At 40.3% G+C, this 23,129-nt stretch overlaps 1 protein-coding gene across 2 annotated transcripts in view; it reads left to right on the top strand.

The window, feature by feature from the left end:
* LOC143180719 (band 4.1-like protein 4) overlaps window positions 1-23,129 on the top strand; it is a 65,523-nt gene that overhangs the window by 29,771 nt on the left and 12,623 nt on the right. For both annotated transcript variants that reach the window (XM_076380661.1, XM_076380660.1), the window contains exons 3-5: window positions 6,027-6,131; window positions 6,874-7,013; window positions 18,707-18,804. In XM_076380661.1, the coding sequence (XP_076236776.1) occupies window positions 6,027-6,131; window positions 6,874-7,013; window positions 18,707-18,804 (343 nt within the window). The remainder of the gene's footprint in view (window positions 1-6,026; window positions 6,132-6,873; window positions 7,014-18,706; window positions 18,805-23,129) is intronic.

The raw sequence follows: 23,129 nt of genomic DNA, 5'->3' as shown, positions 1-23,129 counted from the left end.
CACCAGATTCTATCGAGTCGCGTCCCTCGGCTCTACTCCCTTCCAGCGGCTCCTACTCCTTCTGCCTCCCGTGTCTGTTCCTGTACCCCCGACCCCTGGACATCGGGCCAGGAGCATCAGGGCATAGACCTTCGCTCTGTTATACGTACACGTACGTATCGGACGATACCGAGACCGTGTCGTATACACACGAAACCGAGCCGCTGGCGTTCGAAAGCTGAGGGAAGAAGGGATGGAAAAAAAAAAGGTGAAAACAATGCATCCTGGAAGTGGACGGACGAACTACTCCGCCGACTGGAGCGACAGAGATACAGCGGGGGAGGCAGGGAGCAGAGAGTGAGATCGAAGGGCGGCGGGATCCGCGGTCGATTCCTCTTGTGGACGTTGAGGCGATACCCCTGCGATCTCTCGATCTGGAGATTAGGAGATCTGCTTGTGGAGCTGGGGGACTTCTTGGGGCTTTTGAGGGCTATGCTTCGAGGAATATCGTGACATTGATACAGAATGTTTTATTATGATGGGATAGTTGGTTTTGGGGGGATTAGGTTGGGTTCTGGGGGAGTCGATGGTAGCATGAGTTGTTGAAGGATGAGGATTAGTTTTGTGAGATGTTCTTATTGTGGGGTAAAGACAAACATAATTCTTGGCCTAAATACTGAGAAGTCTCTACATATATTTTTGCAGTATGATGTATTAAGCACTTGCTTTGTAACGATGAGTTACACTAGGTAATAATACAAATTCTGTATTAAGTAGCAGACACGGTTGCATCATTATGAAGTCTAAGTAATTAAAATTCTCCAGTTTGTTCATGTATTTTGTAACAAGATTTTCTCTTCATTTAAATCAACTGTGCCCCATGCAGTCTAAAAGATTGTAAAGTAAGGGTATAAAATATTGTTGAAAATTTACCTTCACTTTGTTATAGCTAAACATGAATAATTGTCAAAAGTTGCAGGGACATAGGGACTACAAAGTAGCCAAGTATTTGCTTAATATCGTAATTTATTTTCATCAGTTTTTTCGCGTTTGAAGACTACCATGTTACAAGGGGAGCATAAATTTCACTGAAAAATGTAGTTCCCTTCTTCCCTCGTTTGTGATTCAGCGGACACTGCTTTGGTTGATTCACGAAATCCGAAATATCCAGGGGCTACGCGTGTCCCCTTTGCATCACGTAGCCAAGACAAACACGTTGACTTTCAAACAACTCCACTCCTCTTTGCTACCTCGTTTGCGCGCGGTCTCTGTTTTCGAAAAGCTTCGATCATTGCGCCATATAGATTACTGTGATTTAAAAGGACTCGCGAGAGCAACCGGTCGAGATCGGCAGTAAACCTTGGGCCATCGACGTCGAACCTTTCTTTTCCGCTCGTTCCACTGCCTCTTCTCTTTTTGAAGAATCTCTCCCCCCTCTGTGCACTTTGAACGTCTCTCTTTTGGCGCACTTATGATAACATTGTTTCGATTCTGGGGTACTGGGGAGAGCTTTTTTCCTTCTGATAATATCGTGATACACTTTGCTTGGTAGGTGAACGCTATATTTCATTTGAATCACGTTCGTACAGGTTGCAGGAGATTCAACGAGCACGGCAAAGATAAGGGTTTGCCCTGATAAAATTGCTCGTACTATTGTCGAGAAGTATCGTATCATGGAAGAGATTATTCTTTTGGATCAGAGGTTAGTTAGAAGAAAATGATGTTAGCTAGTTATGAAGGTTTGAAGGTTTGAAAATTCAAAATTTTTGAAAATTTAAAATTTAAGAAAAATCGTTTTTTCTTACATTTCTAATGGTACATATAGCTGCAAAAATGAACGATTTGTACAAAATTTTCCAATTCGAAACCAGTGAAACCTAATTAATTTTCAGTGCTACTGATTGACTCACCTGAAAATTCCAATGTCAGGGCAGATTTATAGTAAGTTTATAGTAGGCTTGAATAAGTTTAATAAAGTTTGAACATACTAAATTCCATATTTTTTAAACAAAGCTTACAACTGGCTACTTTGAGCACAATCAAAACAAGTTGTTTCAAAAATAACCTATGCATAATCTTTCATAGCTTTCTCAAGATTATCCCAATCGAGTAATGTCATCGAGCAAAAAAGTATGTAGAATAGAACCCAGCGATCCACCTCGAAATACGACCCGATATCCGATAAAATACACTCCATTATCCACGAAACGTGTTCAGCTCGTTCCACGAGGGATAAATGCAACATTTATGAACTCGTTCGCAATAAAGTGTGACTATGTATGTCGTTTCAGAACGATCTTTCTTCCCTGAATTTCTCTCGCTCGTTAGTAAATTCATTCCCCCTCTGTGACAGGGTTTTCGTTGCAGGGTGATAATCGCATTTTTCGTAGGAAATACGTTTCCGTCCTTGCAACAAATTACGCCAGCTCTCTGTATTCGTTCGTTGCACCGATTCCAATGTCATTATATCTATCCCTGGTGGGAGATCGCGAAGAAGAACTGGCCCCATCCGTGGAATGTGCAAACCATCGCGGATGCTGCGGTAAAAGTGCAGGTGCAGCAGGTAGAATAGATGCCAGTCGCGAATGGGTTCAGGGCACCCACAATAAATTTCACAATGCCACGATCCAGATACGAGCGTTCAGGGGAAAAAAAGAGGGCCAAGACAGTGGCTCGATAGATCTCTCGCTCCGAATATCCCTGCGCTTTGTCGTTGGCCCTGGAGGGATGAAAGAGCCCATATCGAACGTCGTTACTTCATTTTTCTTTCGTTTTTCCTTTTACTGTACTCTTGTTCAGCACTGGTTGCTTCTTTAGTCTTTCCTGTAGTTATTGAACAGCCTTGCATCTGATATTTTATAGTTTTACATCGGAGGAATTTCACCCTGGAAGTGTCCAGTTTGCATTAGGCTTAATGATACAAGAAGCTAGACATAAAAGTCTCTGGTTTCCTATTAGCGCACATTAACCAAGCTCCGTGCTCCATTGTAATGGGCGTTTAAGTAGACCAAATACTCTTGATGAATCGTAAAAGATTGTTACAAGAATTACTATAATAGAACTACAAAAGTGTTAATATTCTGGTGGGTAATAATTTCAGATAGATAATGTATATAGACTGTTGAATCGTTTAGTGTAACTTGATGTTATTATGGGCACGCTTGTTGTAATATATAATTTATAAAACGTAAATCAATTTATAAAAAGAAAATAGGCAGTAAAACTAGTAAAACCTCGGTACCAATCACTGTTATACCTAGTTATTATCATTAAAAACCTCTACGTTAAACCTTACGAGGAACAATTTATTTCGATTATCAATATGTATCAAAATTGATGGATTCATTTTCTTGCTTGCAATGTTCACATATGAAGCTTCAGTGTGTTATGATTTATTACATTCTAATTTTAATTTTAATTTGTTGAGAATCCATCATGGCTATAAACATGTAAGAAATATTAATTTCATGATTCGAAAGGATGAAATTGTACCCGAGTAAAGATGATAGTACGTCATCAATTACGTCGTAGCAGAATTCTTGGCAAGGTGGAATCCTCCGAACTTTAAACCACGGCGGAAATTCCTCGCGATGGTATTATTATTTATTTGGTTTCTCGTCAGTACTCAACACGCAATTGTTAATTATGTCGATACTAATTATTTGATAGCATATTTTCATCAACGTTGATCTATTATTATATCATTATCAATTGGTTGTTTAATAAACGCTTGTTTAAACCTTTTATCCACTTCGAATGTTGTCGATAGTCAAAACAAGTCATTCTAACTACATGCAATGAAATTACGATAATTCTTCCTGCCATTAAACAGACTAGATACATATATTAACATATTTACTAAATTTATCTCAGCACTTAGCAAGTACATATACATTTCCTTGATCTTTGCAACCTTTCCCAATTTCCCTACACTAATAAGGCAATTTTGGTACCCTGAAAAAGATCATTTTTATAATCTTCTGTAGGTTTACAGGGCACCCATTAGCAGCTGTCCTCTCTTACCTTCGCTACATATACACGAAATACCCATTTTATCACACAACGAACCATCTTAACAAGTGTCATACCTGTGCCAACAATTGTCTCGACTATGTGCACCGTGCCATCATGATTAGCATACATCGCGCGTCGCTTGTCAAAGTCGGAGGATCGTTAGGGGCATTGGCAACTGCTTCAATTATTATCCTCGAATTCCAGCGGTTTGTACAGAGGAGAAAGGGCCCGTATGTAATGAGCGATCGAGAGAGAATGAGGAGGAGCAGGGACCACTGTGCTGGAGGGAGACGTAGAACGGGGAACGGGTGATAGAGAAGCGCGCTGGTTGGGAGGTCGGGAGCGAGAGGAAACGATAGGGTGTGGGGTAAAGGACGAGAGGTAGTAACGCGGCTACGCTAATTACGAGCAAACTCGAGGATATTCTTCCTTCTTCGTATGTCCGCGTGTACGGGAACATACGCAGCCCGTATCTCGAAGGAACAAACGATCGAGCACGAAAACACGCATCGTGGCTCCCCGTTAGTTTCCTCCGAAGGGAAACAAACGAGCGTCACGGCTCGCTTGGGTGCACTGGGAACCGGAAACCGCCGATTTCAATCGCGGGTTTGCAAGGTTGGACGTCCTGCGATTCAATCTGCGCCACGTCACCGTGGAAATTCGTCGAGGATCATTTTCCTTGAATCGGAATCATTATCCATGACTCGCGAATTCTAGGCAGATGGCGTGAGAATGAACCTCTAATTGAAGATTGGGAGGAAAATTGTGGATGTTCGTGCGCCTCTTCGCGCCTTTTTTGCTGCATGGAATGATGATGTACGAGCTGGTAATTTGTGGGACTGTTGATACAGGGAATCTTGGAGGTTTTTTTGAAAATTACTCCTGCGGACAGGTAATGATGTGAGGTGTAGTTGAATGAGAAACGAACGTAAAATTATGATTATAAGCGAATTACGCTGGATATTTCGAAACAAGTGTTAATAATTTGGACGAATGATTCTACAAGTTAAACTACGTGGAAAATCAAGAATGATAAAATTACGTGGGAGTCTTCGTTTCTGAGTTATTAATTCTCAATGATACACCTAAGATGTGTCTGACTTGCGTACTCATTCTACTGCCGCCGCACATTAGACCACAGACCAGGCACAGCGGTGTTAGTAGAATAAGACAGTAGAGTATGTCTAATCAGACACATTTTACGAGTACTGTAGACCTTAAAAGTATTCATACATAATCTCTGTACCTCAAAGCTAGACTAACCCAAGTCCATTTTTTTCAAAATTAAATTTTTTATAGAATCTTATTGCTTTCTCTTTATTTTATTAGAATAATAGGAACTTAGTTAAGTTACGTTATATACGAAGGAAATTTAATACTACAAATTACTTCAAATACTATGTTAAGAAATTTTCTTATACCATATTATTTCTTTATATTTGCATCTGACCACATGGGTCATTTAGCAAATGGGATGAATGTCAATTGGTCGTGCGAGAAGGTATCGCCCATTAGCGTGCCTTCAGTCGTTCAGAAATGGGTAATCGCATTTGTTTTTCGGCTCTCCTGAAAAGTAACAAAAAAGAACCTGGGTCCCGTTAGCTCTCAGTTACAGATCTCCAGGCACTTAGGTATCATACGTTCCATAGGAATCGTTACGTGGATAGAGCCTAATTAGCCAAGGGGAAACACAACTCCCTCGACCGCAATGACATATTACGCGCGTCCACGAGTCGCGAAATGAAAATCTGTTGCGGCCAGAGGAACCGTTACGAAACGTGTTACGCACCCCTGAGTTATATCGGCGGACAGCAGTGGACATGCGAAAGAACAAACGCGTTCTAATCCAGCTCCAGGACGTGTTCAATGACGCGTGCGCATCGCGATTCAAATTGCCACGGTTGATCGATCGCGGATCGAAAGTCCCCGAGGGTAATTCTAATATAGGCCCGTTCAGGAAGTAATTTCGTTCGTGTCGCTACGCCTGCACCGACACAGATGCAATAAGTTAAATCATCGCTGTTCTTTTGCAGAGCTCGAACCTCGGCCAAGAGCTGCTCGACAGAGTCTTCAGGCACTTGAATTTATTGGAGACCGCTTATTTTGGGCTGCGATACCTGGACCACGGGAATCAGACGGTAAGAAGATATTTTCTAACATTTCATACCATTAAAATGGATGAAATTTAATCGAACAGCTTGCTTAAAAATTGTATTATCTTAATGCATCTTATATTTTTTAAATGATATTCAAATTGAATGCATTTCATAGATAAGTTTCTCGATGAATTATTTGTAAATTTTAAAACGATTAATAAGAATCTGGGGTATTTTGATTGGAATAACATCAACCTCAAAGTTAGACTAACCCAAGTCCTTTTTTCCAAAATTAAATTTTTTACAGTAGCTTATTGCTTTCTCTTCATTTTATTAGAATAATAGAAATTTAGTTGTTACATGTTAATAAATGGGTAATCCCATTTATTTTCGGCTTTCTTAAAAAATAACAGAAAAGGACTTAGGTCACGTTGGCTCTCAGGTATAGATATACCAGATTAATTTAACCTCAACGTAATCTGAATGTTAGTAAGTTTGCAAGCAACTCACAATTAGTTTGGAACGTTGATCAATACAGTAGCAGGATCGAGCAGTTTACCGTTAATTAGATTTCCACGATTAAAAATTCATAAGAGGACGCCTCGGGAGAGGCCAATTGCATCGCCCTTGGGACGTAAGAGGGTAGGATTATTATCTACGGGAAATGTCGAGCTGCCTGCAATTTCCGGTCTGCTTGATCAACAGTTTCAACGTAACACGCCTCGATCGGCCAGGGATTAATTATTTAGTAATAATTCTCGCCTGTTATCCCCGAAATCTTTAGCAATGGCTCGATCCAAGCAAGAAGATTGGGAAGCAGCTGAAAGTCCAAAAAGGGGATCCAAGCTCGGATGTCCACACCCTCTACTTCGGTGTGAAATTCTACGCGGCGGACCCCTGCAAGCTCATCGAGGAGATCACACGGTGAGCAGATTGAATTTATCTTTCGATCCTTAACTAGTTACCTACTTGTCGTCGTGTATCATGGTTACGAATAATTCACTTGGATGAAAATTGCATACCTTTAGACTCTGTGTGTTGCTTAAACGAGGAGAAACTTCTGCTGACATTTACAGCTACAATTCTTTCTCTTCGGAACCTGTATTTACGAATATTATAAATTAAACGCTCACGACAAGTATAATTTATGGGGTTTATAAAATCTTTGAGTTATTGTGTAAAAATTCTATGTTCATAGAAAAGGAGACGATAAATAGGTAGTAAAATTTCGAAGAGGAAAATCAGTACGAGATTGTTTCCTTTAGAGGAAATACACGAAACTTAGCTCTTATCTTTCTCGTAAATTCACACGATAATAAAATGCAAATCTTGAAAAATTCAAACGCTCTTATAGTACAGTGCAACATTTCTCAATGCAGCATTCTCAGCTCGTAATATTTGCATACGACTACCGTTTATTTTTCTCACGATGTTCTTTCAAATTAATGTACACCTTACAGAAATCGCTAACGGTGCAGAAGACGGTAATTAATAAGCCAAGAAAGTACTAAATGCACCTCATGATACTGTCCAAGGTATTCGTTGATTTATGAGCCGATTTGATACGCATCTGTTAACTTTTCGCTCCACAATTTCTCGCCTTTCGTTGCTTGGCAAACGATTAATTCCGCGCGAGAACAATGCAAACTGAATGACTACGATCGGTATCGGTTTTATTGTACGAATCTAACAGTACCTACCTCTGACTCCTCTGCAGTACACAATGGCCGTGGGGAATCCGATTTTCCGACTCGCACTAACGAAAATTCGGTTGTTTTATATTGTTCGACAGCGATCCTGGAATTAACGAATGGAGTAGGTCTCGTAATCTCTAAATCAGTTCCGACAACGCTAACGGAGCGTACGCGTACAAGGGCCGATTCTCCTCTCTCATGAATACGAAACAGGCACGTTTGCACACACGCCTGTGCGCGCGTGTACAGGTTTTGTGTCAGAGGCACTGGATGCCTGTCTCGTTATCCTAATGAGTTGGGCTTAAAATTCTCAAAGCACGCTTCAAAATCTTTTTACTTCGGCGCCATTCCAGCGCGGCGACGAAGTTAAGAGAATTTAAAACACTCTTACGCCGTCATTGCACTCGTTTCGGGGTTGTCGCGCTTCTTTTGATAAACAAAGTGCTGTTTCACCTGTTTTCACGCTGACATTAACACTTTCTCTTTTCATATTTTCTCCAATTATTGTCTTTCTAGCACTGGGTTTAGCACAGTTGTAGAAAGCTTTTGTAGAGAAGAAATTGAGATAGAAGTGAACATTAGAAAATTTGCATACTTAAATATTTGAAAATTTGAATATTTCTGTTTGTAATTTTGAAATTTTGAAAATTCGAATAAATTTAAATTTGAAAATTTGAATATTTCAACTTCAATTTTGAAATTTTGAAATTTTGAATATTCGAGAAATTTTAAATTTGAAAATTTGAGTAACTGTAATACAGATTGGAAATCACAACTATTGCCACGTGCTTCAGCAATTACACATTAATGATTAATATGCTAATGTGCTGATGTATGGAATTCATTGCAGTGAGTGAGTAACTGAAGCCGATTAGATGGCAATTGTCACTGTATTCACCTAGGTACAGTTTCTATAGTACAGAGAAGCTTGTTGTATTTGGACTATAATGCAACCCATTGTTAACTGTTAGAGGGGTCAGCATGGGACTAAGTAGAAGCTATAACGTAGAGATGTTCGCCCAAGTCTTAAGTGATTACATCTTCATCTAATGTATTACTAGAAATCTGTGTCTACGCCAGTAAAACGGAGGATCAATTATGATTATCAATTACTCGAATAACAGTCACAAAATTCATTTATATTAAAAATTTGATTAGAATAGGTGTATCCTGTTACACATATCATTATTTATTAAATTGTAAATACGTTTTAAAACACTTTTATCAGAACCCTAAGAAACTTTTCCTGTGTAGGTACTACCTGTAATGTGAAAAATCGGGCGCGTCTATCAGATTTATTGATTGTTCCAAGAATGCTGCATTTCTCGTGAGTTCGATTACAGTTTCCAAACAAATCACTGTCGTTTTTCGCGACCCCTTATCAGAGACTAAGCAACTTATATCAAAAGGTCTTCGATTTACCGTCGAAGTTGATGGAGTCTAAGCGAGCAGCGGTGCGTGGCAGACCTTTTAATGGAAGCCCAGAGAAAAATTGGGGGTTCTGCCACCGATAAACTGGCTCGATTGATTCCGTGTTCCCTCCTAGGACTTTCTCAACCCCTCGCGATGCTCGAATTCGCCCCCAGCGATCGCCGATTTTTTCCAAGCGCATATATACGTTCCTTCTAAGTTTCAGCTGACAAGGTAAAGCTCCTTTTGTCCGAGACTATCGACATCACCTCGATATTGATCATTCAAGGCGTTGCTTCGCTTCCTAGGCGGCTCTGCATGAAGTCAGAGCGACGATATCTCCTCGTTCTATCTCAAATATTCGAGTTCCGCTTCCGCGTGATTGGTTCACCCGAGGATCTTGCATATTCCAGCTCTTTGAGTCACTGGTATAAAGCAAAAGATTGGATATGATACGAATAATTTATTTACAAATAAGTAGATTTTTAAGTAGCAGTCAAATTTTTTTGTACTAGCTAGATAATTATATTCATGAGAATATGATAGGTATATCAATACTTAATAATTAATTTCTAGAAAATTTCTTTAATGACTGATGTTTATACGATTAAATTTATCGTCTCCATTTTCTAGATTTCATAAAGTGCTATCCTAATATTTATGCTTGGAAATACACAAGTGTTTGTTTTTTTTAAGTAAAGTCCACCATGGGGTTTGATTATTTGTATGAGGAAATGTTCTCGTAAAAAGTGAGGGAAATTTTCTTATTACGTATTTGGATGCAAAGGGTCGCTTTCATATGGAAATCTTAAAATCGTGCAACGAGATTATGATAATATTCAGGAAGGGGGATTATTCATTTTTTTTCTTGTTAAGCAGTCTATATTGCTGTTTGAAATATTTATACGAGAACTTGCCTCTTTAATAACTGTAATTCAAAGGGAAACCTGCCTCTTCGAGTATTTTTTAAAGTTATCCCTGCAGGTTCTTATTAACAGCATTCTCTACTTCTACTTCCCCATTATTGCAACTATAAAAAAGAATAACCTAAGAATTACCTAGAAATATACTCAATAAGTACCGATATTATTGTCTGTTAGAAAAATGTTCACACATTCAATCACAGAATGAATCGCCTCATATCAAACAGCATAAACCACAAAACATTTCTGCTCCTCGAAGTCCATGCCTCCCATCAGAGATTTCTCCATACTGTCCTAAACATTCTCCACAGACCCATCGCGAACTCGATCATCCGAAAACTATAAGGCCGTTCGTCTGTACCGAATTTGTCGTTGATTATTCGCGATTCGAGCGTAGAGTCGGGAGGCTCGTGGCGGTTCAGCTGATTCAGTAGTAGAGCCTGGGCATCATCCGGAACAAGAAGCAAAAAACGACGTCTCTGGAAACGGACGAACTCAATCTATATGCAAATGCGTTCATCTTTTATCTTGAGTATGAGCAATCGATGGACGGTTGTCAGGATGGGACGTGGTTTTGCGCGGCAGGTTCAACTCCATTGCACAATGAGGAAACGAGCGGTGGGATGAACCGCGGGACGTCGGATCTAAGCACCGAAACCGACTTATAAATAATCCCGATAATGAGATGCGCATATTCCCGCGTTATTATTGGCTTTCACGGAAAGTGAAGCGCGTACGCGGCCGTGGCCGAGGTAATAGCACGCGGAATAAAGCGGCCAACGAGATAAAGCGAATTAGCTTTATATCTCGCTAAATATGCCCAGGGTTGGCGCGTTCGCAACGCGGAACGCAATGTGCCAAGACGGCGCACAGGGCTAGAGAAAAATCGAATTGCCGCCGCGCGTTCGCTTGTTTCAAGCCTCCTCGTTTCTTTTAGTCGCGCTCGATGCGCGGACATTAACCGAAGTGGGCGTATTTAGTCTCACGGTATTGCAGCATCCGAATGCATTAAAATGTAAATCGTCGCTGATATTTATGGGACTGTTCCCGACGCTCTTTCACTAATAAAACGCGACGAGGGGAATCCGTACGTTTCGATTCCGTCGTTTGATACCTTCTCGATATTCCTAACGCGACGAGGAGACGCGATTAAGGAGAAGAGCTTGAGAAATCCTCGAGGCGGTTGGTTTATCTGCTCGATTCGATGAGTGTCTGCGTATGAAGGAATTATCTGGGCGTTAATTCTAAAATGAGGGTAAACTAGTTTCAGAGGGGATTTTCATTGAGAAGTTTGATTGGAGAGGTGAACTTTTTTAGTCGAGAAATCATCGTATGGAGATTATAATTTTTGTGGAAATTTGTTGGTAGTTGAAGACTATTCCCACGAGAATCGTGCTAGGTTGAATTATACTTTTTTCCTCGCCGTGTTTGATGAGTCTAACAAATGCAATCACGTCGAGTAGAAAAGAAAGTTTGGAGTATCAACATTACTGTAATATTTTTAGCCAACAGAAATTTCTAGGCATTTCGAATAGGAAAAAATTAAAGAAATTAGTGTAGAACTTTCTAAAACGCTTCGAGTTATAATCCAAAAGAAAATTTCAATATTTTTGAATGAGAATATTCTTTCAAATTTTAAAAGAGTTTATTATTAACATTATTGATTACATATAATGAGATTAATATTATTTTAAAGAGTAATCCTTCTGTTAAAATAAGATTAATATTAAATTGCAACAAGAGTCAGCTGAAAAAGCAACGTCAGAAAATTAATAGATAGAGAGTTATTGGCTGAAGCATTCATTCAAAATCTCAGTGCCAAATTTCCCGAAACTATGTAAACTTCGCGAAATGTCTGACAGACGTTTTCGTGTATCGGCGCGGCAGACGAGAGTATTGACCTCCGATGATCAAAACGGAAACACCTCTCATTCCCTTTCTAACAAGTAAGACCGGACTCTGGGCTATAGATTAGCGTGCAGTTGTGGCTTTAGACACCGAGTTCGTGGCTGAACTGGTAATTAAGTACTGGCTGGTGATTATTTACCAAAAACGAAAATTATGAGCCTGCATTGTTGAATATCCAGAGTTTCTGTAGATTAGTACTTCGCTTTTCGTTTCCGTATTCTTCTTTTTGTGGTTCCTATTCTTTCTCGTCTAGACTTCTAGATAATGGAAAAGTAAAAAAGTGAAGTTCCAGTATGTATTTAACATTACTGAAATTCTTCCTGATTTAACAATTCCATACGATTTATTTCTGTGTTCAGAAGTCGACTTATTTTTATTATACTGTAAATAGGCCTTTTACAGGTACTTATATTTCAATCTTTCAGCTCCAGTTATTACACAGTAGAAATAACTTGCAGCCAATGGCGTGCCCAGACACATTATTGTTATTCCCAGCAGCAATGCTCCGTTTTAATCGCGAACATCTTCGGGTTAGTTTACAGGCATATAAGCTCGCAAAGCTACGTTATGTATGTTCTTTTTTCATCACGGTAGCGCACGAGCGTTAAGGCACGCCGTGCTCTTGCCTATCGTTACTAATGTCCGCCCACGATTCTCGAGAAGATCGTAACTTCTTTCTTCCCCGAGTTCCAGGGGCTCTCGACGACGTTCCATTGACGTTGCAATATCGTATCTAGCTTCCACCGACGCGTATACGTACAGCATAAAGGGGGCCGTTTCTGCTCGCGTGGGGTGTATACAGTGCACTTATACTCTATCTCGATGTTTGCCCTTGCAATCCCCCATAATTGGTAATGCAATATAGGAATCGATAACGTAAAAAGTTGTTGAAGTAATATGGTAACTCGATAGACAGCGGAGTGTGTAGAGAGTAATTGCATTTGAGATCGTAACTTTGATTAAACACAGACGATCAAGAAGAAGCAGCCAATTTTTTAGATAATATATTTCCATATTTAGAAACAGAAGAGAATAAAGTGTACTTTTTGCTTCACCTCTTCAGAGATTCAGCTCTTCCTCTATTCAGAGAGGAAAAAATGCGGTGAAAATTTTGTTTGTGCTTTCCAGTTTCTTATTTTTCTCATTTTTAGAAAGAGGGGAACATGCAGACAAATTTTTGTTTGAATTATTCAATTTTTTATTTTCCTCTTTCTAGAGAGACTAGAAAATGTGGAAAAATTGTCGGTTATATTTCGCATAACGACAAAAATGAGTCACTAATTTATAAATGGATCTCGAAAATACGTTCTCAAAAAAATTCCAGTTCACTTCACCATGTAAAACTTCATATTAAATTTCCCAGAATGATTAGCTCCCACGAGTACTAATTAACAGAATTACACGCATATGTAATCCACCCCTGCCTGGACTTTGTCAGTGACCCTCGAGCCTAATCCATCGCCAGACGGCGTCACTGCTAAAAATTCCAGCGATTAAACAATTGTACCGTTACATCGTCCAGTGGTGATCCTCCAGAACGAAGCATGCGGCTTTCACCGTGGGGCTTTACAGAAATTTCGTCGAGCAGAAATCACGGTGTCTGGTGGTGTCAGGGCGATTACGGTTGTCTCGCTGATACCAATGCAAATAGACGGGGAGGCATCTGCGCGATTGGCAGAGGTATACGTCGTCTGTGACAGTTTTCGAAGCACACAGATCCGCGAGCCTCGTGGTGTATGGTCGATGTGAGGGCTCCTTAACGCCGCAGAAATCCCCGACTGTTCCCTGGCACAATATAACAGGATACGAGATGCAGACAGTACGACTGGACCGCGAGACATAAAACCGTGGTTCGAGGGATGGAGAGGGCGAGGAGGAAGAAGGGATAAGGCGCTGTCGCCGACGGTTCTCCACTTTTGCCTGCACACGTGCTTCCACGGCCACGGTGTGTGTCGTGCGAATGCAAAAAGATACGTCACGCCACGCCGAGGCGCCCATAACGCGGGGAATATGGGATATACGATACGGAATGGAAGAGCGGGACGCCTTATGCGCTTGAACCCCTCCTCGGGATCCTCGCTGCGAGAGCAACAAGTTTTGGAATAATTAAGTGAGATGGATCGCCACTGTGGCCGTGGCTGACGTCTAGGCTTTCTTTAGGCCTGAAAGGATTCCCCAGTTTTCATTTTATCTGGAGTTACTGTTTATTGACTATTTTAGATCCTTCTTTAAGACTTGTGTAGTGAGGAACTGTTGATAAAGGTTTGACTCGATCTATTTTTATGGTACGAAATAGTCTGAAGTACTGTATTTTTAAAAATATGGTCAGGATTGAATTTTAGTTTTGTGTTAGATTGCGGAGAAGTAGAAGAAAATGGGAAATTTGAATTCCTTTAAAATTACTAGGAGACAGAACAAAATTTAAATTTGAATTTAAATTTGAATTTAAATTTACTTTAAGTTTGAACAACTAAGAAATACTGGAAGTTGTAGATGCATAACTTTTAAATATTTTTTTGCATTCCTTCTTTATTAATTTCGTTACCAACCATAAAATTCCATCTTTGGCAGGACGACCAATCGATTTGGATATCGATTAAATATCGATATATAATTTAACGGTGGCTGTGATTCAATTGGTGACCGCAGTTTTTATTTGATGCTCGTGCAATACCTTTGAGCGCGAGCCGCGGTAATGCGGACAATTTTTGTTCTATGTCACGCTCGCATGCGAATGGTCTTCCTAGCAGCGCGAGCCTCGAAATTCCAGGGAATTCCAGAGTGCTGGTAGCGCTTCAGAATTCCGAATGCGTCGAAATTGTTCGTTTCTGCGTCCGTTCGTGCGTACGTTTCCTTCGATTATCGTATTATCGCCGCTTTGGCGAGTGCTACTTATACGCGCGAACAAACTGAAGGAACGGGACTGAAATACGAGAGAAAAGGAGAGCGCAGGATGCGTGAAGGGGAAAAAAGTTGGAGTGTTGAGTGAAAGTAAAAAAAGCAAGCGAAGGGACGAGCGTAGTAAATATATCAATGTCAAAGTTATCAAATGCGCAGTGAATGAGATAGTTAATTTAGCGATAAAAATACTTTTATGGAATAATATACTTTTTCTTCAGAAAGTTTATTTTTAATTATTCCAGTATTTAGTTAATCCACTTATTCTCTATATTTTGTTCTTTTTTCACCTGTATTCGTACAGGTACGCCATAATGTCATTATTCTCTCTTTCCACATCACGAGAGTGAAACTTAAGCACGTACAAAAGAAATAAATTAGCAGACTGCAAATAAATGTGTAAAACTTTGCGAAAGAAATAGGACGCTAGAAAATTGACGTTAATTACTCATGAATATTGAGCATTCGTCTTCCCTTGAAGTACTAAATTTCACACTTCGTCAGAAAGAAATTCAACAAACAGAGACGATCTCTTTTACCAGGGACCAATTAGAAGTCCCTAAGTGACTCAGAAACAATTGCGCCAGAGATGTCATAGGCTCAAAGAAAGGAAGCAAACGAAATTGAAAGTGAAATAATGAAACCCAGACCAAAACTGAACTTCGTAGGAATTGCGTACGAAGTGAGAAGGATGTGTAAAAACTTCATTAAAAGTTGTTCTTGAGTTTCTTGATGCTATCCTGACTTCTGCATGAAATGCGAATATTAACTTAGAGTAAAAAGTTAAGGGAATCCAAAAAACGTAGAAAACGGATGCAACTGCAGACAGCGCTAAGTGAAGGATGAGCTTAAGGGTAGCAATCCTCAAGAGTCCACCCGAGACAACACAAACAGTAAAAAGCAAATAAAAAAGAAAACAGCACGAGAAAATGCTAGAAAGTATCCTCAACTGCATCTAAAAAAAAAAAACAGAATAATGCTTTCAGATCAATAGTCAGCGACGAATCCTTTTTTGGTAATTGATTCGATGAGACAATCTTAATCATTTAGTTCCCATCTTACCAGTAGTCCACAGTGGTTGGTTTTACTTGCAGAAAGTTAGGGCGAATTCAGACTTTTCATTTTGAATGATCATCGCAGGTAATTCATTCACGCTAAAAATGAAAAGTGAAAGCTGAAGTATTTTCACCAGTGGTTGAATTCACTTCATTAATTTTCAATATACTGACGAGTGGAATATTGAGTATCAGAATTAAAATATTAAAAATAGTAGGTTTGCATTTATCACTGCAGCTTCGCCATAGATGAATCATTCATTTGTTTCATCAAAAGTAGAGCCTCGCTCTACTTCCTTCGCTGTACACTTTCAGAGCCTGGTCACGCAAGCATTAATATAACAAACGTTACGACGTCTGTCGTATGTCTTTCCCTGTTTTCCCAGCTAAGGTTCGATGCACACGAACGATATTTTGACGCACGATCTCATTGCGATCATGCGTCTGCTTCGTTCTTTATAATTAAGAAAACAAAGAAAACCCCACGATCGCAACGAGATCCTGCAAAAAGTATCTCTATGTGCATTGGTCCTAAAAATAACAAATCCACAACTACAATCGTCCATCAATTCTCACATGACCAGGCTCTCAACGCTCACTTTAGATTCAACGCAGATGAAAACAACCTCTCCACTTTTCGCTACGCATAAATCATCCTCCATAATCACCCAAAATGAAAACTCCAAATTCGCCTTTAGACAACATAGCTCAGCGATTACTAACAATCACTGATACTCTTGCTCTAGAAAAATTTCCAAAAAACCCCCAAAACCTGAAGGCAGATCGATAGCCAGCCGCGTCGCGTTGGTGGCGCGTTAATAAGTGGTGCTTCGCGGTCATACGACGCGACGGAAGGAGGCAAAGGGACGGAGGTCGTCGAGAGAGAAAGGAAGACGATGTGGACGAGGTCGTGCAGCCAGCGGAGAGAGTGGGACGAAAAAAACGGGTTAAAAAGACGAGGTTAAACGACGGGGAGTACGAGGAAGAGCTGGGAACAAGAAAGCGGGCTGATTAAGGTGATGACTGGAAAAGGAAGAAAAGGGAGAATTCCCTCCGGCCGGAAGGGGTCGAAGGGGGGGCTTAATGAATGAGATTTTAATGATTCAACGGTAATATATTGAATTTCTTTCTACGCGGGTTGCTGGGGAGTCGGTGGCGAACGGAAGGGGCTAAGCGCGCGCGTTTCCTGCGAGGATGGCTAGAGATGCCGAGGACACCGAGGGAGACAGGAAAAACCGGAGAGTGACGGTAAATCTTACGGAATTATCTTAAAAGGAATTTCACGGGTAATCCTGGCATCGGTGGACTGGGGGAGGAAAAAGAGATAACGCCGGGAGAAGAAACAGAATTTGAAAGGGGAAAAGTCCCTTGGGGATTCGCTTCGCGGGACTATGGAGAATTCACAGTCGGACGGGAAATTATTCATGCGTTAATAAACAGCATTGGAGGATCGTGTATCAGGGGGGGATGAGGCGGGATGGGGGCTGGTCACGAAGCAAATGTACTTTGAGCAGGTATTTCTTTATGGAAAAGATACCAAGTGCTTTTAGAAATGGAGGAAGCAGGGTGAGCTAACAGCTTGGTCTTAGCTCCTCATCTTGGGCACCTTCGGTGCTGAAACTCGTCGCTGTGTATTTTTCTCTGTTATTATGTGGCTACTGTTATGAAGTGCAACATGGAGCTGTGTACTATGTGTAAAAATTAATTTAAACTGTGATGCAGTGGAAACAGGTGATGGCAACAACATTCCTTATTTTTCTATGCCATTAGATGAAGAAAAGAAGGAATACAATCGCCTGTTTTCAGCGATTGTATCACTGTTTATACGCGACTTTAGAATTTGAAAATGTGAATTTGAATATTTAAAAATTCAAATACACAGACATTTCTGTTAAAGTCTCATTTAATGTACTAGACGAACAGGAAAGCTCAGTAAAGAGTCACTTAAGTACGCCTCATAACTTTTTAAAATTGCTAAGATGCAGAAGAACTGGCACATCGCCAAGTGTTTCACGGCAGAGCTGGTGGACACTTATTTTCATCATTCAGTGAAACGAATCGTTCAGCCTTGACTAAGGAAAGGATATATTGTTTCCGTTTTGCCGCTGACAGGTCGCGTTCGCAGATAGACCGGCGGAAAAGCGAAGGAACGGTCGGGGCGAGAAAGAAATAACTCGAGGGAAAAATGAAAACGAGTGTGGCGGATGAGCAAAGAAGAAGGCGACTGGAGAGATTGGCAGGCAGAAAATGAAGAAAAAGCGTGAGTGGTGTGCGAGCGAAAAGGAATCTGCGTAAGGGAAAAGGTATGCGCGAAAGGGAGATTCGCTTGAGCGTGATGTGAACGTCGTGAGATAGAGGAAGAGGGGAAATGACACCGCGAAAGAAAGGCTGGCAACGGATGGCAAGGCGGGACAGGTGAAAAAAGACGGAGGGATCCTTTAACGATGACTTCACAAGAAGAGAAACCGCGAGGGCAACGGTGGTAAAACCGAAGTTCGCGGCGAGACGAGGCCGCAAGCTGACCCCATCCTGACTTCCTTTTTCTCCCGCCCCTTTCTGTCCCCCTTCTATGCTTGTCATCCACCACCCCGTTACTTTCCTTATATAACGCGCATACACTTGTCACACGTCATTAACCGCACTCACGAAATATATCGCCAGAACTCGTTCAATGCCGAGACCGTGTTTTCTTTCGTGCCCGCTGAAAGTGATATTTTTCTGCTTCGCAGGTACCAGTTTTTCCTGCAAGTAAAACAGGACATTCTGCAAGGGAGGCTACCTGTGTCGTTCGACCTGGCCGCGGAACTGGGAGCCTACGTCGTCCAATGTGAGCATGCCATTACTTTTGCATTACTATGTAGCCATTTGCATTAGATAAGCCTCGTCCAGATTATTCAAGTTACTTGAATTCCAGCCACTTGTATTTATGTGGCTTGATGTCAAGTTTATGTTCACGCAAATCAAGTTACTTGAATTCAAGTGGTTTGAATCGAAAAGTTGCCTGAATTCAAGCTATCATACAAAAATAATAAAAATGGCGCCGAAAGAAGTGATAAACTGATCGCTCTGTAGTTCTGCAGTGTTCCTTATGATAGAGATTTTATAAATTCTAATATGAAGCAGAAGTTAGAAACTTAATAGAAGCCAATATAAGGAGCCTTCTAACATTTTATTGATATTTATGAATATGTGTAATCTTGACTGGCTATAAGGATTAATGTAGTAGTTGGAATTCCACTTCTGATGAGTGAGGATATTCGTACGACTAATATAGGAGTAAAAAAAAATTGAATATTGAAATTCCATAAATTTTCCTGTGAAAAAAACAGTAAATTATATATTACGCAATTTTCAGTAGTTAGTTATGCTTGCTAAATCATCTAACGCAGGCATGCATTGCAAAATAAGCGTTTTCATTTCGCGATCCGGTTGGAAATATCAGAACCCATAATTTAAACTGCAAAGTAATAATTTCCCATAGAAATGCATCGTGCAATGTGTTACGGAAGCAAACAGAGCGAACGTAATCAATCAGGTAGCTTATGTTCGCTCGATTTCTTTTCGGAACGAAGCTTCCGTCAGCCGTTCCTGACACAGAGATTATTACTGTTTCTAATGAACGTTATGATTAAAATTGGTGGCTTTAATTAAATTCTGGGATATTAATCTTTTCAAGGTCAAAGAAAGCCAGTTTAGACGCGGAAGAACAAGGGCTTGTAATATCGCTGCAAAATTAACTTTCAGACTCGAACGTGAACATAAGAGCCGTGGATTAAGTTCTTTGTTCTTCCCTGAATAAAGAAACAATTTTTGGGATTAAATGGATTCTCGAGTCGTACTAATTGACGGAAATAATTTAACAGGGACGAGTTCCCTGAAAAACCTATGGAGCGTTTGCAGAGTGAGCGCTGGCTTTCAGGTATACGGAGTGTATAGAGGTTGTTCTCAGATGAAAGGACACTAATTTACGATCTAGTAGGAAATGCAGTTTTACTGAACGAGTTGTAATAAAACCATATGTAGTCTTTTTTAAAGGTTATTTAAAACATTGCATGAGAGTAATTAAATGCAGAAGAGATTGTTAACTACTATCTACCAAAAAATCAGAAATATTTTCCAATACTTGTTCTACAAAATCGTCATCGTTGATACCAAAAAGATGTCCATAAATTTCATAAATTTATTCCAAAGGTTGCAGAAGATATCGAGCATCGTAGCAATTAGGAAAAGGCAACTCCAAAGAAACCGGTAGCAGCGAAAAACAAGTCAGAGCAGATTGCCACTAAGCGTAAAGGAAAAGTCGCTTTAAGCGAGTAATCTCGGAAAGACAATTGCGAACGTAAACCTCAAATAACCTCCGAGTGCTCGTCCCTCATTAGAGGTGGCACTACTATCCTGGAAATGGGTTGTAACTCCTTTTGTTTCACTGCCAACAATTCTCCGTATACTCGTGTCTTCCGGTACGATTCTTACCGCAGCTGTCCTTGAACGTCTGCATGCAGAGAAGTTGTTCTGGTTTCACTTCGCAATATTATGCGAAAAATAGACTGGATCGTGTTGTATAATGATTACAGGATCTGGTACTTGATCCTGCGAAACAGGTTATGTATAATTATTTATTATAAACAGTCATTAAGTAATAGAGAGATTCCTCCAGCACGAGTTTCGCAAATTTCATGGTCATGTTAATACTGAATATAAGACTTGACGATGCGCTTCAAATTATGTAGGTGTATTTTTATACATTGTTAGTAAATTATTACATATTTTAGAAACATAGTCTAATAGAGTTGGTTATAAGGATAGGTATTTAGCTGTCGAATATTATTAAATTAAAATTATGGCAAAATGTACAGGCTGTTCGACAACATGTGTCAGAAATTTAGTAAAATGATTCTACGCTTCAAAATAGAATGAAAATCAGGAATAACAAAATTTTGTCTAGGGCTTCTTTCCAGAGTTATTAATTGCTGCAAGAAACGCCTAAAATTCGCGTGAAATGTGTCTGACTTGAGACTTATTCTACTGCCAGCGTGCATTAAGCTGCGGTTACATTGGACACGTGTTCTTACGACTACGTCTGTACTTGCCTCACTCATACAATAAATAGTTCAGACGTAGGCGTCAGTTCATCAGTTCGTCAGAAAACGCATCCACTGTAACCGCAGCCTTAGTAAGTAGAATAAGTCAGTCGAATAAGTACCAAGTCAGACACGTTCCACCCGTACTTAAGATTTTTTCTCAGCCTTCCATAACTCTAAAACGTAGCCTGAAACGCAACTTCTTACATGGAAACCGTATTATAAAAGTACCCCATTATAATAGAAGACTTTACCGTATAACCACCTTAAACCTTGATCTACCACGATACAAACCCCAAAAACCCCAAAATCGTGGAATTTCAATTCCAAATAACACTGTACTCAATCGATACACCTATCGATCGAGTCTCTCTTTCCCAGCAGTCCCCTTTGATCCAAAAATCAAATTTACCATATCGGTTACCGCGAAATCTCCTTTCGCGCGAACGACTCCAGGGCTCGATGTAAATACCACTTTCCTCGGCATCCCCGGCTGGTGTTCGCTGAAACGGAAAATCACCGCGCGGTGGACACTGCACGCGCTCCGTTTTTTCGCGAGCACGTCGCGTTACCGCGAATACTCGCGTCCGCGGGCCGTAACGCCCGATAAGGATTTACGCAGCGAGAATCGGAGCGCCTGGAATCCCCGCGGTCGTGCATCGGGGCAGACAAAACCGCGGATCGACGGTCGGGGGAGCGGCGGGCTCATTTTTATCACGGTAATGCCGCTTTTATTTCGATTCGTGGGACGCGTGAAGACGAGGGGGTTGAGGGTGGGAACGGGGGATTTCACGGGGCAACGCCTAACGCTCGGACACGCTTATTCCGCGGCCGAGTCTAAACAAAATTGCATGGTAGGTGGCACATTATGCACCCACGCCATTCAGAGCCGCCGCGTCGAAATTACGCCTCGTAATAATTTTCTTTTTCATCGCCTTCACGGCGAGTGCGCAATAAGCGGGCAGGGTGAAGTTTCATCGAAACGCGGGAACTGTGGCTCCCTTAGTCAGAAAAGCGTTTGAGGTGTTTCACGCGAGAATAGTTGTAGAATAAATTGTGTACGTTAATCTTTTTGTATGTTAATTGGTAGCTTGATTAGTTAAGAGTGAGAAGCATAGTTTTCCTAATGTATTTAGGAAAAGGTAATCAAATGCAAACATTTTTTGTTATACTATGTATCGTCTTCAATTTATTGCAAAAAATGGTGCGATGATAATAATAATAATTAACTCATAATTTAGTACTTAATGTAAAACATACTCTAAAGTAAAACTCTTTATATAAAGGGAACAATAGTTGATCAAGGGTAATATAAATCATTGTCGCGATTCTGTATCTCACAAAAGTCACCGTCTGATCGGTATCCATCATACGCACATGCGATACAAGTATTGCAGTGTGAAATAGCTCTTTGGATTTTTGTTTCGTGCCAGCCTTTGAGCGTTTCTCGATAAATTTGTTACTTTATCATTACCACAGTTTCGCTTTGGACCTGGCGTTCGCCAGTGAAATAGCAGAGGGTATGGAGAGATTAAAGTTTTATCGAGGCTGAGGTAGAAAATGAAATGTTAATACGAAAGGAAGTTCAGTTAGAGCATGATTGCGCGACGAGTGTGTTTCAGGATGTAGTGTTGGTGTAGCAGGTTTTTAATTTGCACAGAATTTCGTGGATCGTGATTGGGGACTGTGGATTGGGGTTAGGAGAAATGTTCCTTTTTTCATTTTGATGTGAAGAGGCAGGAAATGCCGCGGCTTAATTTTATGCACGTAAATTAAGAGGGTGTGAGAGCTGGGTGGGAAACTGTGGATGTGAAGAATCATTGAGAAATATTTCCGCGTCTTTCTGTTTCTGTTAGGTTGAAATTTAGAGCGGAGCTTAATTGTCAAGCACCAGCGTTTAAATTTCGTAATGGGAGTGATGCTTCTTTTTTAACTATTTTAATTTTAGAGTGGAGGATTTTTAGTTTATATTGATTAAGAGTATACATGTAGTTAAAAAATGAGAATCTGTTGTTTTGTTAAAGTATTCGGTTTTGCTTTTTTATAAGAATATATAATCTATTTTTTTTTA

This window comes from Calliopsis andreniformis, chromosome 6 (assembly GCF_051401765.1).
Source record: "Calliopsis andreniformis isolate RMS-2024a chromosome 6, iyCalAndr_principal, whole genome shotgun sequence".
Lineage (NCBI taxonomy): Eukaryota > Metazoa > Arthropoda > Insecta > Hymenoptera > Andrenidae > Calliopsis > Calliopsis andreniformis.
The sequence above is the reverse complement of the archived record's forward strand: the minus strand, read 5'-3'. Positions and strand labels throughout refer to the sequence as shown.